This window comes from Primulina huaijiensis, unplaced genomic scaffold (genome assembly GCF_012295235.1).
Source record: "Primulina huaijiensis isolate GDHJ02 unplaced genomic scaffold, ASM1229523v2 scaffold23605, whole genome shotgun sequence".
NCBI lineage: Eukaryota > Viridiplantae > Streptophyta > Magnoliopsida > Lamiales > Gesneriaceae > Primulina > Primulina huaijiensis.
The window spans coordinates 348240-363120 of record NW_027355821.1 but is presented as its reverse complement, the minus strand read 5'-3'; the positions used below and the strand labels follow the sequence as shown (position 1 = coordinate 363120).

The 14881-nt window shown below is 36.6% G+C and overlaps 4 protein-coding genes across 5 annotated transcripts; 2 read left to right on the top strand and 2 right to left on the bottom strand.

The window, feature by feature from the left end:
• The first annotated feature begins 833 nt into the window (after nucleotides 1–833).
• On the top strand, nucleotides 834–3264 carry LOC140967096 (bax inhibitor 1-like). The gene is made up of 6 exons (XM_073427473.1): nucleotides 834–1065; nucleotides 1445–1588; nucleotides 1905–1996; nucleotides 2184–2370; nucleotides 2535–2690; nucleotides 3024–3264. The coding sequence occupies exons 1-6, from the start codon at nucleotides 949–951 to the stop codon at nucleotides 3072–3074; spliced, it is 747 nt and encodes a 248-aa protein (XP_073283574.1). The 5' UTR covers nucleotides 834–948; the 3' UTR covers nucleotides 3075–3264.
• A 1632-nt stretch (nucleotides 3265–4896) lies between these two features.
• Nucleotides 4897–8226, top strand: LOC140967146 (monooxygenase 2-like). 2 transcript variants are annotated; one of them, XM_073427559.1, is made up of 6 exons: nucleotides 4897–5167; nucleotides 5283–5429; nucleotides 6102–6167; nucleotides 6248–6410; nucleotides 6570–6798; nucleotides 7620–8226. In XM_073427559.1, the coding sequence occupies exons 1-6, from the start codon at nucleotides 4968–4970 to the stop codon at nucleotides 8123–8125; spliced, it is 1311 nt and encodes a 436-aa protein (XP_073283660.1). In that variant the 5' UTR covers nucleotides 4897–4967; the 3' UTR covers nucleotides 8126–8226. The 2 variants fall into 2 exon arrangements, with proteins under 2 accessions (XP_073283660.1, XP_073283661.1); XM_073427560.1 differs by lacking the exon at nucleotides 4897–5167 and having other exon boundaries at nucleotides 6094–6167.
• Nucleotides 8227–8635: 409 nt separating this feature from the next.
• Nucleotides 8636–11118, bottom strand: LOC140967081 (pentatricopeptide repeat-containing protein At4g16835, mitochondrial). Its single transcript, XM_073427444.1, has one exon. The coding sequence runs from the start codon at nucleotides 11078–11080 to the stop codon at nucleotides 9068–9070; it is 2013 nt and encodes a 670-aa protein (XP_073283545.1). The 5' UTR covers nucleotides 11081–11118; the 3' UTR covers nucleotides 8636–9067.
• Nucleotides 11119–11513: 395 nt separating this feature from the next.
• On the bottom strand, nucleotides 11514–13244 carry LOC140967139 (phospholipase A1-Ibeta2, chloroplastic-like). The gene has a single exon (XM_073427554.1). The coding sequence runs from the start codon at nucleotides 13212–13214 to the stop codon at nucleotides 11652–11654; it is 1563 nt and encodes a 520-aa protein (XP_073283655.1). The 5' UTR covers nucleotides 13215–13244; the 3' UTR covers nucleotides 11514–11651.
• Between the last annotated feature and the right edge of the window lie 1637 nt (nucleotides 13245–14881).

The following is a 14881-nucleotide window of genomic DNA, read 5'->3' as shown; positions in this document are numbered from 1 at the left end:
TATTTCAGAATTGTAATTATTAATTAAAAAAATTCAGTATTATACGAATTGTTTTTTAAATAGACGACGTCCAATTAACGTGTGATTGAATTTTCAACGTAAATTAATGAATTGATTTTGGAGAAAAAGTTTGAGGTACTTCCAAAATAATAACTTGGAAGGTAAGTCTAAATGTGAACTTAAAAGTTAAACTCAAGACGTATTACGACTCAATTTTGTAATACAAATATCTTATTCGTTAAGACTCATGAAAAATATTGTTTTTTATATTAAAATTATTAATTTTCACTCTAGTTATGACTCGGTTCGACTCATCTCACATCTACGAAACCATGAAACTGTCTCACTTCACTCATTCTTAGAGACAAATACAATATAATGATGACCTGATCAAATACATTATAATGATGATTTGGTCTCGTACATTTATTTATGTGAAACTGGTGGACATGATTCATACTTAAAATGAAAAATAATATTTTTAGTATAAAAATTAATATATTTTTCATGAATTAGATCAAGATGGATATTCGTTTAACAAAATTAATCAGTAGAACAATCTCACTTGAGTTTTTGTGTACAGTGATTATATATTTTAATTTAGAGTAGGTCTCATATGAGCGATCTCAAATGCATAAATTCGTGAGATTGATCGATCCGATGTATATTCATAGTGAAACATAATATTTTTTTTATAAAAATAATTTTTTTCATAGATCTATTTCACAAAATTTAGCCATGAGATAGTGTAGATGAATTTTTGTGTTGAATTTATTAACAATAAATATATTTCATGATAGGAAATTTATATTACAATCAAATTGTTTTGGTTCTAGGAAATGACAAAATAGCCTATATAAGTTGGCGTGGTCTTTCTGAAGCATTCATATCGCTATTACTTGAGAAAGAAAAGACATTTGAAAGTCGTTTGCTTTGCTAGAGAGACTAATGGATTCGTTCGCATCCTTCTTCGATTCCCAATCTTCGTCGCGGAATCGGTGGAGTTACGATTCTCTTAAGAATTTCCGCCAGATTTCTCCCGTCGTCCAAAATCATCTCAAACAGGTTCTTTTTTTTCCCTGCGAATTTGTCGATGGTTTCTTGGAGAATGAATAAGTTTTTTTTGTCTTTATCTGAGTGACGATTGGAATCGAGGTCATACGTTGAGAATCGAAGATTATCCATTTAACTAGGGTTACGTCGTCAGTTTTTTTTCTGTTGTGGTATTGAATTACTCTGATGCTAAAGATTTTATTTTGATTTTCCTCCGTTGATTTGATTTTCGGGATGATAATATTTCTGACTTATTCTAACAATAAGGTTTCTTGTATATTTATGCGTTGAAAAATATAATTTAGAATTCTTCCGAATCCTTTAATCATTCCTTCCGTTTGTTGGCCTTTTATTCACAAATATTTGAAGAGAAAATGCTGTCTGATCTTAGGTGTACCTCTCACTATGCTGCTCCCTGGTAGCGTCTGCGGTTGGAGCTTATCTTCACATTCTTTTTAACCTTGGTGGGTTTCTTACAACTCTTGGATGCATGGGTAGCATAATTTGGCTACTCTCTGTGCCTCAGTATGAAGAGGTATTTATCTTTTTCGTCAGTTGTTTCCTTCTATAAAAGTTAATGGATGGGTATTTTCTATTTTTGGTTGACTTTACGCCGAAAGCAGTTTTATGTTTTACTTATGAAAATTTCTGAAAGTATACGAAGCAGATGAATCAAAACTTTTAATTTTGGGGTTTATTTGGAATCTTTGGTATATGCTTTCGTATCAGAAGTGTTTCAAAATCTTGGCATTAAATTTATTAAATTGTTGGAAAATTTAAATTTAGTTTTTACTAAAACTGATATCCATGCACATTCTCAAATTTTTATCATCTTTCATTATAATAAACAGAAAAAGCGGATGTCTCTTCTAATGGCCGCAGCGCTCTTTGAAGGGGCCTCGGTTGGTCCGTTGATCGAATTGGCAATTGACTTTGACCCAAGGTATATGTTATATTCCGGGTCCATATGGTTTTGACTTTATTTGGTGCCTTTTTTATTTGGACGCACATGAGATCTTACTTTTTTCCTGATAATAGCTGATAATAGACATCTGGTTTTCTTATTCGGCTATGTCCACCCTCCTATGTTAAATTATGAATCTCATATCACAAGTTTTTTTGTGCTCCAGCATTATTGTTAGTGCTTTCGTTGGTTGTGCTGTGGCCTTCGGTTGTTTCTCAGCAGCTGCCATGGTAGCCAGGCGCAGGGAATACTTGTACCTTGGTGGCCTTCTTTCCTCTGGTCTTTCCATCCTATTCTGGTTGCACTTTGCATCGTCAATATTTGGTGGTTCTATGGCCCTTTTCAAATTTGAGGTATATGATTTTTTTTCACTTCTCTTAATTTTACCTATGGCCATCTGGAATGTTTCAAACTTTAAACTTAAGTTTGAAAATTTTATTGACCTGAGGCTTCCTGTCTTCTCCATTCATGACTGGTGATAGTATATAACTTATACTACTTCGTTTTCCTCTTGCAGTTGTATTTCGGGCTCTTGGTGTTCGTAGGTTACATAGTCGTTGACACTCAGGACATTATCGAGAAGGCGCACTTTGGGGATCTCGATTACGTGAAACACACTCTGACCCTTTTCACTGATTTTGTTGCTGTCTTTGTGCGTATTCTTATAATCATGGTAAGGACTTTTTCATTGAAGCACATTCGACTTGCGAGGTTGAATTTTACTTGGCTTTAGCTTACAATTTATATTTTATAATAGTACGAAATAAAAACCGATGATTATTTATTTTCATCGTATATTAATAAATTTATGCAGTTTTTCTTTAATGCTACAATCAGCAGTAATATTAACCGAACTAAAATTTGAAAAATTTCAACAATAATTATCAAGTTAACATCATTCAAACGAAGCTCAAAAGTTTCAGATGAACTTAAGGTTGAGCTCGAGCTGTTTTTGAAGCTTGATTCGAGTTTTGCTAATTTATATCCGTAATTGATCACATTGCAGTTGAAGAATGCATCCGAGAAGGAAGAGAAGAAGAAGAAGAGGAGAAACTGATATTGTCAGGAGAAACCGACTGTGAGGACGCCAGTAGTTTCGATGTGTGTTTCCTATACTATAAATAAGCTCTCTAAAATGCGACTTAACTGATTCGGAAACTTGCATTCGTTTCTGTACCTTTTTTTAATGTTACATATACGAAGTTTTTCAAGTAGCACAAACATAAATGTGTGTGCAATTTGTTTCACACCTTCTGCCTATGGCTGTTTTGTGCCGTCTACTTCTCAATGTTTCTGGTTGTGATTAACCAGTCTTTTGAAATGTAATTATAATTATGATTTATAAATTAATTTCGCAAAAGTTGGTAAACCCGGTTAGGGCAGCTCTTCTGCCCTGCCCCCAGCCGTTGATCTGCCAAAATTATGTTAGATCCTATGATATTTTTTTTATTGTTACTTGGTGTCCTTAAAAAAATTCGTGTGTAAAAACTTCAAAAAGTAATATTAATAATTTTCATGATATCAACGCACGGCCTCAGCTATCAGATATTGGAGGGGGAGTTAGTATATTGCATGAAGTGTATGCCATTTCAAATGCATTTGTCGTGTATTGAAACACCTTGTCAAATACATTTCGACTAGTACAATGAATCATGTCTTGTTTTACCTGAAAATTTAAGGGCCTGCACAACATGACAGAACTCATAAACTAAATTGCTCCTCTTGTCCATACCATCCCAAATCTCCACTGCCAAATGGTGAGTTTAAGAGTTTTCATATTGTTGTTTGATCGATTCATGCTCGTTTATGAAGCTTAGAAGTCACAATCAATCAAGCAATCTTAAAAATTGTAAACTTTCATTTCATCCAAACTAAACCTTGTGTGAATTTGCTCATGGGATCGATTTTCTAGAGTATCGTCTGCTGTCGGGAGAAAGCTCTCTTAGTCACAGTATACGAAGAGAAGCCGAGGACAAGGTCACCATCATCGGAAAATGGGCTATTATTATCGTATATATGATAATGTCTCAAAACATGATAAAAGAGACAGAGGGTATAATCGGAGCTTCTCGAAAATTCCAGATAATTACGAGCAACTCCAGTAACTTCCAATTCAAAAGCACCTCTTACAAATCAGGTGTTGTCATTTATAACACATGATTATATTTTTTGCTCGGAGTTCGTTGTCTCATACCAATTCAGTTAAATGAAAATCCATTGGATGTTCTCTCGGAGTTCCATATATCATTCCGACGTCGATCTCATCCGATAGTATATAGCGTAACTTGTCTCTAAACGTAAGCAATGCATGCATTGACAGATTCTCCCACCCGAAATAAAGCCAAAACGCGCAACTACTCCCAGTTACCTCTGGGAAAATGGGATTTTATAATATTCTAAAATTTTTTCTTTATTTATCTCCGAATATCAATTACATCAAAATAATTATATTTGTCAAGCGAAGCACAAAAATTCTATCTACACTACTAAAAAAACACCTAAAAAAAATAATTCCAAATATTCAATGCATTAGACGAAATCATTTTTCAAAATCAAAACCGGATATTATAAAATGTTAACACTGATTACCGATATCATACCATATAATATAGTTATAATATAGTAAATTTAGATTAAAATGAAAATAATAATCCCATACTGAGATTTTTATGATAAAGATACGAAACCAATCAATGATAAGGTCATATAAAATAAATTTATTTTTTTTATATTACATTTATAAAATGTAATTTCAAAATATTATAATTTTTTTGAAGTGGTCGTCTCATGAAAATACATTCTAAAAGCTACACTTTTTTTTATTATATTTTATTTCATGAAAATATTATAAATTTCCATTATAAATTTCCTTCAAAATATAAGATAATACCACTCATGCAATATCCACAAGCTCCAAACGATCATCAAAACAAGCAAAGCAAAGTTATCCATGGCGAGTGTTGTATTAATGCCTCCGAGATGGCCGTCTAGCTTGCCTTCATCGCGGCCAGAGGCAATCCACCTCACCAAAATAAGGAGAAGAATAAGGTACATGGAGGATGCTGAAGCTGGTGTTGTAAGTAGAAAGGAAGACATAGTCATCGTGGGGGCTGGAATTGCTGGGCTTGCTACTGCTGTTTCGCTACAAAAGTTAAAAGTTCTTCTAATTATCGCTGATTCTACTTGATTTTGGACTTTTTTTTTAAAAGAAGTTTTAAATTCAATTTTTTTGTTTGTTTGTTGTTGTCGGTTGAATGGACGATAGGGTGGGGATTGCGTCAGTGGTGCTGGAGCAGGCTGAGTCTCTGAGGACTGGAGGAACATCGATTACGCTTTTCAAAAATGGATGGAAAGTGTTGGATGCTATAGGGGTGGGAAGCCAGCTGCGAAGCCAATATCTTGACGTTCAAGGGTATGCAGTATGTTCATGGTTTCGGCCAATGGATTGCAAACTTTGCCTTACATAAATATTATCAATAAAGGGTGTGATACATTTTGAAAACACTCTAGCTTTAGGACACTATGTAAGCGACTGAATTTCTTGTTTTGACCTGGATATATATTTGAAACACTGGTTATGCCTCTCAATATCCAGCCTTTGGCCCTTCATCCTGTAATCAAGGGGTTGCCCAAACCCAAAATCTACAAAGTTCGATAAACGATCATGTCTTTGAAAAATTGCATTTGGCTTTCTTTATTCCATTCGGTCAGGTTCAATGTAAGGATTTTTACTACATTTGATTGTTCAGGTATAATTGACATGGTTAAAAACTGGTCAAAATGTGCCATGGGTCATAAAGTTCCTTGTTTCGGTCCCTGTAGCCGTGGTGTGATAATAAGTCACACTATGAAATTCAAGAGACCTGTGTGTTCATTTCAACTTCATGTTTATTCTATGCAATTTTTAGCATTGATAAATTGCATCATATTGATTCATTTCTGTCATGAAAAATTTATATAAGAATTTTATTGAGAAATTGTTATTAGAGGAGTTGTTATCGATCTTCTATTGAGGACCAGAGACAGAATTCTGAACTAGTGTAAATTGTCAATCCTGAACTATTTCATGTTGCCAGCTGTACAGGATGGTGGTGAAATCAGAAGATGGAAGGGAATTGCGATCCTTCATATTCAAAGATGAGGATGAAAGGTGACTCTTTTCGATGTCCTTTTCGGTTGTTTGATGCTCAAAAGTTACGTATGTGACATTTGACTGTTTCATGGAAACAGTCAAGAAGTTCGAGCTGTAGAACGACGAATGCTGTTGGAGACTCTTGCTAGCCAGCTGCCACCAAATACTATTTCATTCTCCTCTAAGATTAAAAATATTGAAAGAAGTGAAAAGGATGAGATCGTGCTGAAACTCGAGGATGATTCTCAGATATCTGCTGAGGTAGGTTGACTGACAAACTTCGTTCTTGATGTGTTTAGACTTGCCATGGGATAAAGATTTATGCTTAATACTGATTTTGGTCCTAAGAATAACATTGACTAGTGGATTATATAGTAAGTGCTGCTATCACTGACCATTGATCGTTGTAGCTTGTTGTAGATTGTTATTGCGTGTGATGGAACACGATCTCCAGTGGCTAAGTGGATGGGTTTTCCAGAGCCCAGTTATGTTGGACATTGTGCTATTCGTGGCATTGGAATTTACCCTGATGGCCAACCGATGGAGTCAAAAGTAAGTTATGTTTATGGCAGAGGCGTGCGTGCTGGCTATTTGCCTATCTCTTCCACCAAAGTGTATTGGTTTGTCTGCTTTAACAGTCCTTCACCAGGTACGCTTATAATGGAGCTAGTTTCTAATTAAATTACAAGAAAAATTATCATATCTGCAAGTGACTAGTCTCTACCAATAGCCATACTCTGTTCATTTTTGCACCAATCAATTTACCGAAGAGGACAAGTTACATGTATTTCCGTTGCTTCTAGTTCAAGTTGTTCATAGACCATTCAATCTGGACTTGAAATGTGCACCTCACATATGCATTAGTCAGTTCAAGCCACGTGGTCCATGGATTATTTTATCCCATCATTTACCATGCTTATTACTGCTTTGTTTTGGGTTTTTTAGTTAAATTTTCCCTCCACACCCTTGAAGAAGAAATAGCTTCTCATGACAGTTTCTTCGTTGGCGAGTTTTGTTTCACACATTTATTTTTTTCCCCGGACTCCTCCATCATATATTCATAACCACGTGGAAAACTACGTAATTTGTTTGTCAATAACTATCAAATCCTTCATCTTTTCATTCCGACTTATTCTTGGTTTTAGTTGTTGCACCAGCCAAATCAATTCAAAAGAATGTAGTCTTTGAATTGAGAACGGTAAACTTTGTATTTTAAAGATGTAATTTTCCGAACCACATACATGATAAGTTGGAGAGTTCAATTCAACATTATTTGGGTGAGTTTAGTCGTTCAAACAACATTTCTTATCTGCATAAGCAGTACGCACTAAAGATTGAACTCATGCCTCGTTTTCCTGCTACCATACACTATACAGTCCCAAATATCAAGATTGAAGTTGTGCTTCCTTTTCTTGCTACGATACACTACACAGTCCCATGCTTAATTTTTTTATAAATGCCTAATGACAGGTCCAAAGATAACCGATCCCTCCATTTTGAGGCAGAAAACTAACAAATTAGTCCAAAACTGGTCCTCAGATCTTTTGGACATCATAAAATCTACTCCAGATGATATGTTCATACGAACCCCTCTGGTAGATCGTTGGTTGTGGCCTGGAATCAGCCCTCCAGCTTCAGTAGGAAATGTTGTTCTTGTTGGCGATGCATGGCATCCAATGACACCGAATCTTGGGCAAGGTGGCTGTTGTGCATTAGAAGATAGCGTGGTACTCGCCAAGAAACTTGCACAGGCCTTAAAGTCTAGGACCATTTCTGTAGAAGAAGCATTTAGGTCTTATGGAAGTGAAAGATGGCCACGAATCTTTCCATTAACCATCCGTGCAAATCTCGTGGGTGCTCTATTGCAGCTGGATAACCCGTTTGTGTGTTCTCTTCGAAACAATTTTATTCTACCTAAGCTAGTTCGGCTTGGACCAATGCTAGAACATACGAATTTTGAATTTGAGCCTCTATAATGAACATATTGATCAAGTTTTGTTGCTCGAATTAAATGCTGATTTTTACTATCAACAGAATGTATGCATCAAAATAAATATATTGTTTACCCATTAAAAAATCCAGCGTTCAATGAGAATTTGAGTGAGTTGAACTACGATGCAAGAATTATCCGCTTTAGTGAATCTAACTCGATATATGCCTATTTTGTGTCTCAGTAAGCATGTCTCCCAAAACAATCCTATAGATTTTATTGTTATTTCTTAAAATTGCTAGAATTCAATACCCATAAAACTTACTTTTACATGATTAATATTTTGTTTTATACCAACGTAATAAAAAAAATTGAAATAAATATTCACGATGAGCGGAGATGGAGCTTGCATTCAAATACCCGTATATTATCATTATATACTGTGTCATGAAATAGGCTACCATATACTTTTGATATATTTTAGGCTCAAAAAATCAGAATAACTACTCTGTTCACATAATAAAAATCAAAATATATTATTAATCAATTGCATGCTTCCTTTCCTAGCATATAAAACATTATAATAAAATCAAAATTATCTATTACCAGTATAATATCTGTTTTCAGCGCTATGGACCGAATTGTAATTTCTGATGTGGTGAAGTACTAGATAGTAACACGAGTGACTTAACCCTTAACAACAATACTAAATTGACAAGCTTAGTCCTAGCTGAGAGCTTGGTCAAGATGGGTGAAACCAAGAATTTAACGATACAAGCGGGATTAAACAGGGGAGAACCTTCCTCGTTTCACCAGCAAACTACTACTTGTGAGCTTGTAATGATTGATACACAAGAATCAACGCCAAGGGCAGCTTATCTAAATACAGCTGCGACGATTTTGAATACAGGGTTGAAACATCCATGCATAGCAAATCAGCATTTTGTTACATACATGGACTTGTGAAGTCCTGCTTCAGGCTTACCAGTTACCAATAATCGTGGCAAGAGCATTTTCCATCAAGAAAATGGTGAAATCTTGTTGTATCTCTCACAGTGATCTCCCGGCCTTCAATTGCTGAGATAAATTTTGTGGCTTCGTGGCAGTCACCACAAACTCTTAGATTCTTAAATACTTGAATCGGCGTACCCAACGGTAGTCGTATTAGCCCAAAGGCAATGGCCAATTTCTCACTGTGCCACAGAAGTAGCTGCTCTTTCTGCTCCTCTCCAACATCATGCAAAGCAGATTCAAGATCAGGCACGTATCCTGCCAACTTCATTTTCTTCTCTAGTTCGGTGAGTTTTTCATGTATGCGTTCCAGTTCAGTGTGAAGCCTATCTCCTGATCTGAACTCATGAACGACACTCTTTACCTCAATCCAGCTGTATCCAGGTGTTTTAATTACCTTATTTTCCTTCATCCATCTTCGAACTTTTGAAACACTTTCCCAGTTCTTTTTCGCAGCATAAACATTTGCAAGTTGAACATATGCAGCCGGGTTCCCAGGATCAAGACTAAGCAAGTTGTTGGCAGCAAACTCGGCAATTTCCGAGTTTTTATGTATTCTACATGCACCTAGAAGGGTTCCAAATATAGCAGAATGAGGTTCAAAAGGCATTTTCTTGATCAAATCCACAGCCTCAGTCAGCCTACCGGCCCGACCAAGAAGATCAATCATACTAGTATAGTGGTCTGGTCTTACTGCAATTTTGTAATCCTTCTGCATTTTCTCAAAATAACGAATCCCAACTTCAACTAATCCCGCGTGATTACATGCGGATAAAATGCCCACAAAAGTGATCCAATCTGGTTTTATTCCATTATTTCTCATTTCATCAAACAAACATAGAGCCTTCCCACTGACCCCATGTTGGGCATATCCAGAAATCATAGAATTCCAAGTGACCAAATCTTTAGACGACATCTCCTGAAACAACTTCCAAGCATCTTTCAAAATCCCACATTTGCAGTACATGCTAATCAAAGAAGTCCCCACCATTGTGTCCAAATACAAAGGGGACTTCTGCATAAGCTGATGCACCTGTTTCCCAAATTTTAACACCGATAGATTACTACACGCCAACAAAATGGTACTCAAACTCGATGGATTAGCTGGAATTCTTAACTCCAACATTTTCTTGAAAACTTTCAAACAATCTTCGCCTCTACCATTTTCAACATAACCTGCCATCATTGCATTCCATGTAACCAGATTCTTGTCCGGTGTTTCAAAGAACACCTTTTCTGCCAATTCAACTCTCCCACTTCTCATATATCCAGTAATTATAGCAGTCCAAGCAATGACACCTTTAACAGGAGCCTTTCCGAACAACGCTAATGCTGATTCCAAATCCCCAGTTTCTATATATCCTGAAATCATTGCATTCCATGTCACAAGATTCCTCTTTGGCATAGCGGAAAACAACTCCTTAGCTTCATTCATCCTCCCATGTTGCGACAACCCTGAAATCATGGTATTCCAAGACGCAATGTCTTTAACCAGCATTCGATTAAAGAAAACCTTTGCTTCCTCCACGTCGGAATTTTTTAAATAACATGCCAACATGATATTGTACGATACAGTATCTGGCGCTGGGATTTCATCAAACAGTTGTTGGGCTTCTTTCAACATCCCCGGCCTTTTCGAAAACCCCGCTAGAATTGAATTCCAGGTGACCGTGGTTCTCATTTTCATGCTCAGAAAAACTTTCATTGCTGCATCCAAGTCCCCACACTGAATATAAGAGCTAATCATTTTGTTAAACGCAATTATTTGGTTAGACTCAAATGCACAATGGTTTAGCTCACCATAAAATGGCGGTGATGAGGATTGGAATTGGATCGTGAAAGAATCGGATTCGGAGGGAAGTGCTTGTTGGTTTGAAACGGCATCTGCGCTTCGAATTCGGCCATAGAAGCGGGGTTTGAGATGTAGAGAACTTCTTGGCAAGAGGAATAATATTTGGAGGTCTGAAGTTCTAAAATGACGACGAAACATTTGACATGTTGCATGGGTTTGTTCTTGGTAATTCTAAAATGATAACCAAACATTAAAACAAAATTAATTTATAAAAATTATTTATACCATGTACAAGTTTACTTTTGAGGGATGGATTGGGTAAAATAATTTTGATAATTTAATATATATTTAATTTGATGGATTAAGTTGGTGATTGTAATTATATTAAGCGATAAATTATGATTTCACCTTTTTAAATACTATTATGATGTAAATATAACCATGTGACCAAAAAAGGAAAAAAATTTAAAAAATAAGCAAGAAAACAAAAAAGAAACAAAAATGAAAATATATAACTACTTACAAATATCATAGGGATTCAAATGCAATTTACCAAAAATTTAAGTGATCTAAAGGAAACAACAAATGGTGGGATTGATATTGACATAATAAGCACGTAAATTTAAAAGTTTTAAGGCAACTATGGACACCACCAAGTCCATGCACAAGTTCACGACACATGATTAAGTTCACGACACATGATTAATACGATGGATTTTGCTATTTCAATATTTCAAAATCCAATCTTTTCTCTCTTATTATTATAATATCAAGATGGACTAGGCAAACAACTTGGTATTGCCGACAGATTATGTATTTCAGGATTCAAGATCAAGCCCTTCGCCTTGCTTGTGTACAATCTTTTCACGTTTGATTTTTGTTCGTTGAGCAACTTCAATAAACTTCTCTTTGCATTTGCCCTAAATGGGCAATTTGATGCCAAAAACCCATCCACCAAGTGTAAGTAAGCTTCCAAATCATGGCAACAGGCTACATCTGCATGAGGCTTTAAAAATGGAGACATCTTGGTATCAACTCGGAGTTCCGTCCCGACGTGTGCGTACGCCCATGGCATACTTTTGTCGAGTGCATCAAGAAACTTTTGGGCTCCAGAACTTCGCAACTTGTTGTCGAGTTCTTCGCTCACAAACATGCCAGGAACTCGTGTGATCACGTCCTGAGAATTCACCACCCTTAGGACCTTAACGTTTCTCGAGTTGAGTCTATTTGCGAAAGCTCTATTTCCAACTCGAGGGCCGCCGAAGGAGAACACGGCAATTGGAGGCATGTTTGGTGCGCATGCACTCAGCTCGTCCCCCACCAACAAAGCTAGGGCGGCACCAAGGCTGTGTCCAGTTATTGTTATACTAAGAGTTTCATCTTTATATTTTTGGATTAATCGTTGAACTTCGTCAACTACTGATTGAGCTAAACTTGGGATATGACCATTAGCACCACGAGTCTTGAACAAGCTCAAAAACCCGCATTCCACTTTGGGTAATCCTCCATTTTCTTCTTCTTCTTGGGAAATGGGAACCAATAAATCTCTCATATTTTCGGCCCATTCGAGACAAGTGGCAGTCCCACGTAAGGCGATGATGATGTCTCTCCTTCCCATCCGTTGGATCTCCCTCCGATCATCACAAACAGCGACGTACCCCGCCCAACTCGAGCGTTGGGTCATCCACCCAAGATCCGGGGCCATGCCATCGACCCAACTTGGCAATCCCATTGAAGAGGTGGAATATAGGCTCTTCGTGACCTTGTAAGATTTGTCAGGAAGAGCCACGTGGCGCGGCCTCTGAGCTTCCTCCATTGACATGGACGGGTTTGAATGAAAGCAATGATACGCTGCCTGAATAAACTCCCCGAACCGGACAACTTCTCGCCGGAGATTCTCGTCTAGAGGGTCGAGTAAACCGGTCCAATCATTGCTACCGTGATACTCCCTCCACCGGATGCCAAGATTATTCCGAGGAGAATATTCCGGCGACGTGGAAAGTAGCCGCCGCAGCCTGTTTAAATGACGTGGTGACATTTCCTCCGCAGCCTTCATTTCCCGCCAAACTCCGGCCAAATTCAACCTTTCGAAGAAACCTTTAGATCGAGTTTCCAGGTGGTGTTCTTTCGGTAACGGTATTTGGTCGGGTGGCTCCTTTGGAGGCTCCGTCTGCAACAATTTTTCAAGGTTTGCAAGGTGCTTTGTGGTGATATTTTCTTGTTTTTGAGCTCGATTCTGAGGGTTTAGAGGCGAACCGGAGCATTGAAAGGCGGCGCGTCTGGCCTGGAAGAGCTGGAGCTTGGGCGCCGGAAGAGTGTATCCGATTTGCATTATGTTCAGATGGAAAGTCTCAACTATTAGTCCTTAGAGAGCGACATGCATTAAACTGGATTCAAGGGTGTTTATATAGAATTACTCTTTCCTAATTGCCCTTGGAATTTCAGTAATTCTCGCCCATGTCAAAATTTTAGTTGTAAAAAAATATATATAGTAAATGATACACAGTGTCGGCTGAACACCCACTCCCTCTTTTTTATATATGAAATGAACACAACTTTTTTTTAGTATTATCCTCAATTATATTTTAAATACATTTGAAGATTTTATTTTCTTAAAAAATAGTTGATCAAATTATTTTATAAAATTTAATATACTTAAATAGATCATTTTTTAAAATAAATAATTGATCATCTTTTTACTCGATATTTGTTGCTTCTTATGGGTACAAGAAGTACAAGGGTGTTTCTGGGAAATTACAAAAGTTGGTTTCTTGTCCAACAAATCGGCTTACTCGGTCTGTTCGACTAAAATGTCCCAAACAGAACAGGTGTTTTTTGTTCCATTCAAATTTCCATCAAGACATTTGATTTTGTTATCCAGGCATTTCACGTTTGGACGATGTTTCTACGTAATTGGACAAGACAACAACGTCGCCTAAATATATTTATTTTTAAAAATTCTTAAATCCTTGCTCGCTTATTAAGCATGACGGATAACTCAGCCTCCTGAGTCATCAATGGCGAGACTGCTCAAGCCACATTATTTTTAAATCTGTGTATATCATGAAATGGTTTTGGGAGAACAATTTCACTGCAATGGAGTCGAGAGCTTATTAATTATGCTGGAGAACAGGTAAAGGACAAAATATTATAGCAGTGAGACACAATTTTCTATCTCATGAAGCTGAATAAATTCTTGATATTCCTTAAAACAGATGTGGTGGCGATGATGTAAGATTTTGGATAGGAAGTAAGGATGTGAAATATGCTGTCAAGGGTGGCTATTTAAGGGAAAGAAACAGTTTGTCACCTCCTTCTCAATCCTTATATCTTAATCATTCGTGGTAAAAATTTGCATATTTTTACGACATGCTTCACGAGATTTTCTCCCTACTCCAGTAAATTTATCGAAGCATCATATCTCGACAGAATGTATATGTCTCTTTTGCAAAATTTACCATGCTTCTACGAGCCACTGTTTATTATTTTGTCAGGCTGTTCGGTTAGTATGGAAGCATATACACCTTTATTGTTTAGTTTAAAACTGCATCCAAGCTTCGTTCTTTGAATGTACTTTATTTATTTTGAAAATCTTTAATGACATTGCTTATAACATTAATGACAGATAGATTTGTTTCTTTTTCTGGGTTACTTACTCACCTGCTTTCGTGTTGTCTTATATTTTGACTTGGACAACGTATGAAACCCAAGTACTTGAATACCTAAAAAACCAAAAGTCTTGTGATGTTAAAGTCTTACCCAAAATTCCTTGAACCAAACAAAACTACTACAATTTAGTACGTACTTTTAGCATACATATCTGTCAACTTTCACAGAGCAGGCAGCGTAATTAAGCATTAAATACTCAAAATTTAATGGTTAATTTTTAGTATTTAATGCAAACTAGGAGTGTGCACTTTGCATTAATTAGTGCGCACATATGCATTGAATTGATTAACCAGTGGTGGATTGATAATGTTAAGAGCACAATCATATATA

Excerpts from the sequence above, each read along its gene's own strand:
- LOC140967096 (XM_073427473.1), top strand. The coding sequence starts at position 949 with ATGGATTCGTTCGCATCCTTCTTCGATTCCCAATCTTCGTCGCGGAAT. Across the intron at positions 1,066-1,444 it reads TCCAAAATCATCTCAAACAG|GTGTACCTCTCACTATGCTG; the intron begins GTTCTTTTTTTT and ends GTCTGATCTTAG. Across the intron at positions 1,589-1,904 it reads CTGTGCCTCAGTATGAAGAG|AAAAAGCGGATGTCTCTTCT; the intron begins GTATTTATCTTT and ends TATAATAAACAG.
- LOC140967146 (XM_073427559.1), top strand. The coding sequence starts at position 4,968 with ATGGCGAGTGTTGTATTAATGCCTCCGAGATGGCCGTCTAGCTTGCCT. Across the intron at positions 5,430-6,101 it reads CAATATCTTGACGTTCAAGG|GATGGTGGTGAAATCAGAAG; the intron begins GTATGCAGTATG and ends CCAGCTGTACAG. Across the intron at positions 6,168-6,247 it reads TTCAAAGATGAGGATGAAAG|TCAAGAAGTTCGAGCTGTAG; the intron begins GTGACTCTTTTC and ends TCATGGAAACAG.
- LOC140967081 (XM_073427444.1), bottom strand. The coding sequence starts at position 11,080 with ATGTTTCGTCGTCATTTTAGAACTTCAGACCTCCAAATATTATTCCTC.
- LOC140967139 (XM_073427554.1), bottom strand. The coding sequence starts at position 13,214 with ATGCAAATCGGATACACTCTTCCGGCGCCCAAGCTCCAGCTCTTCCAG.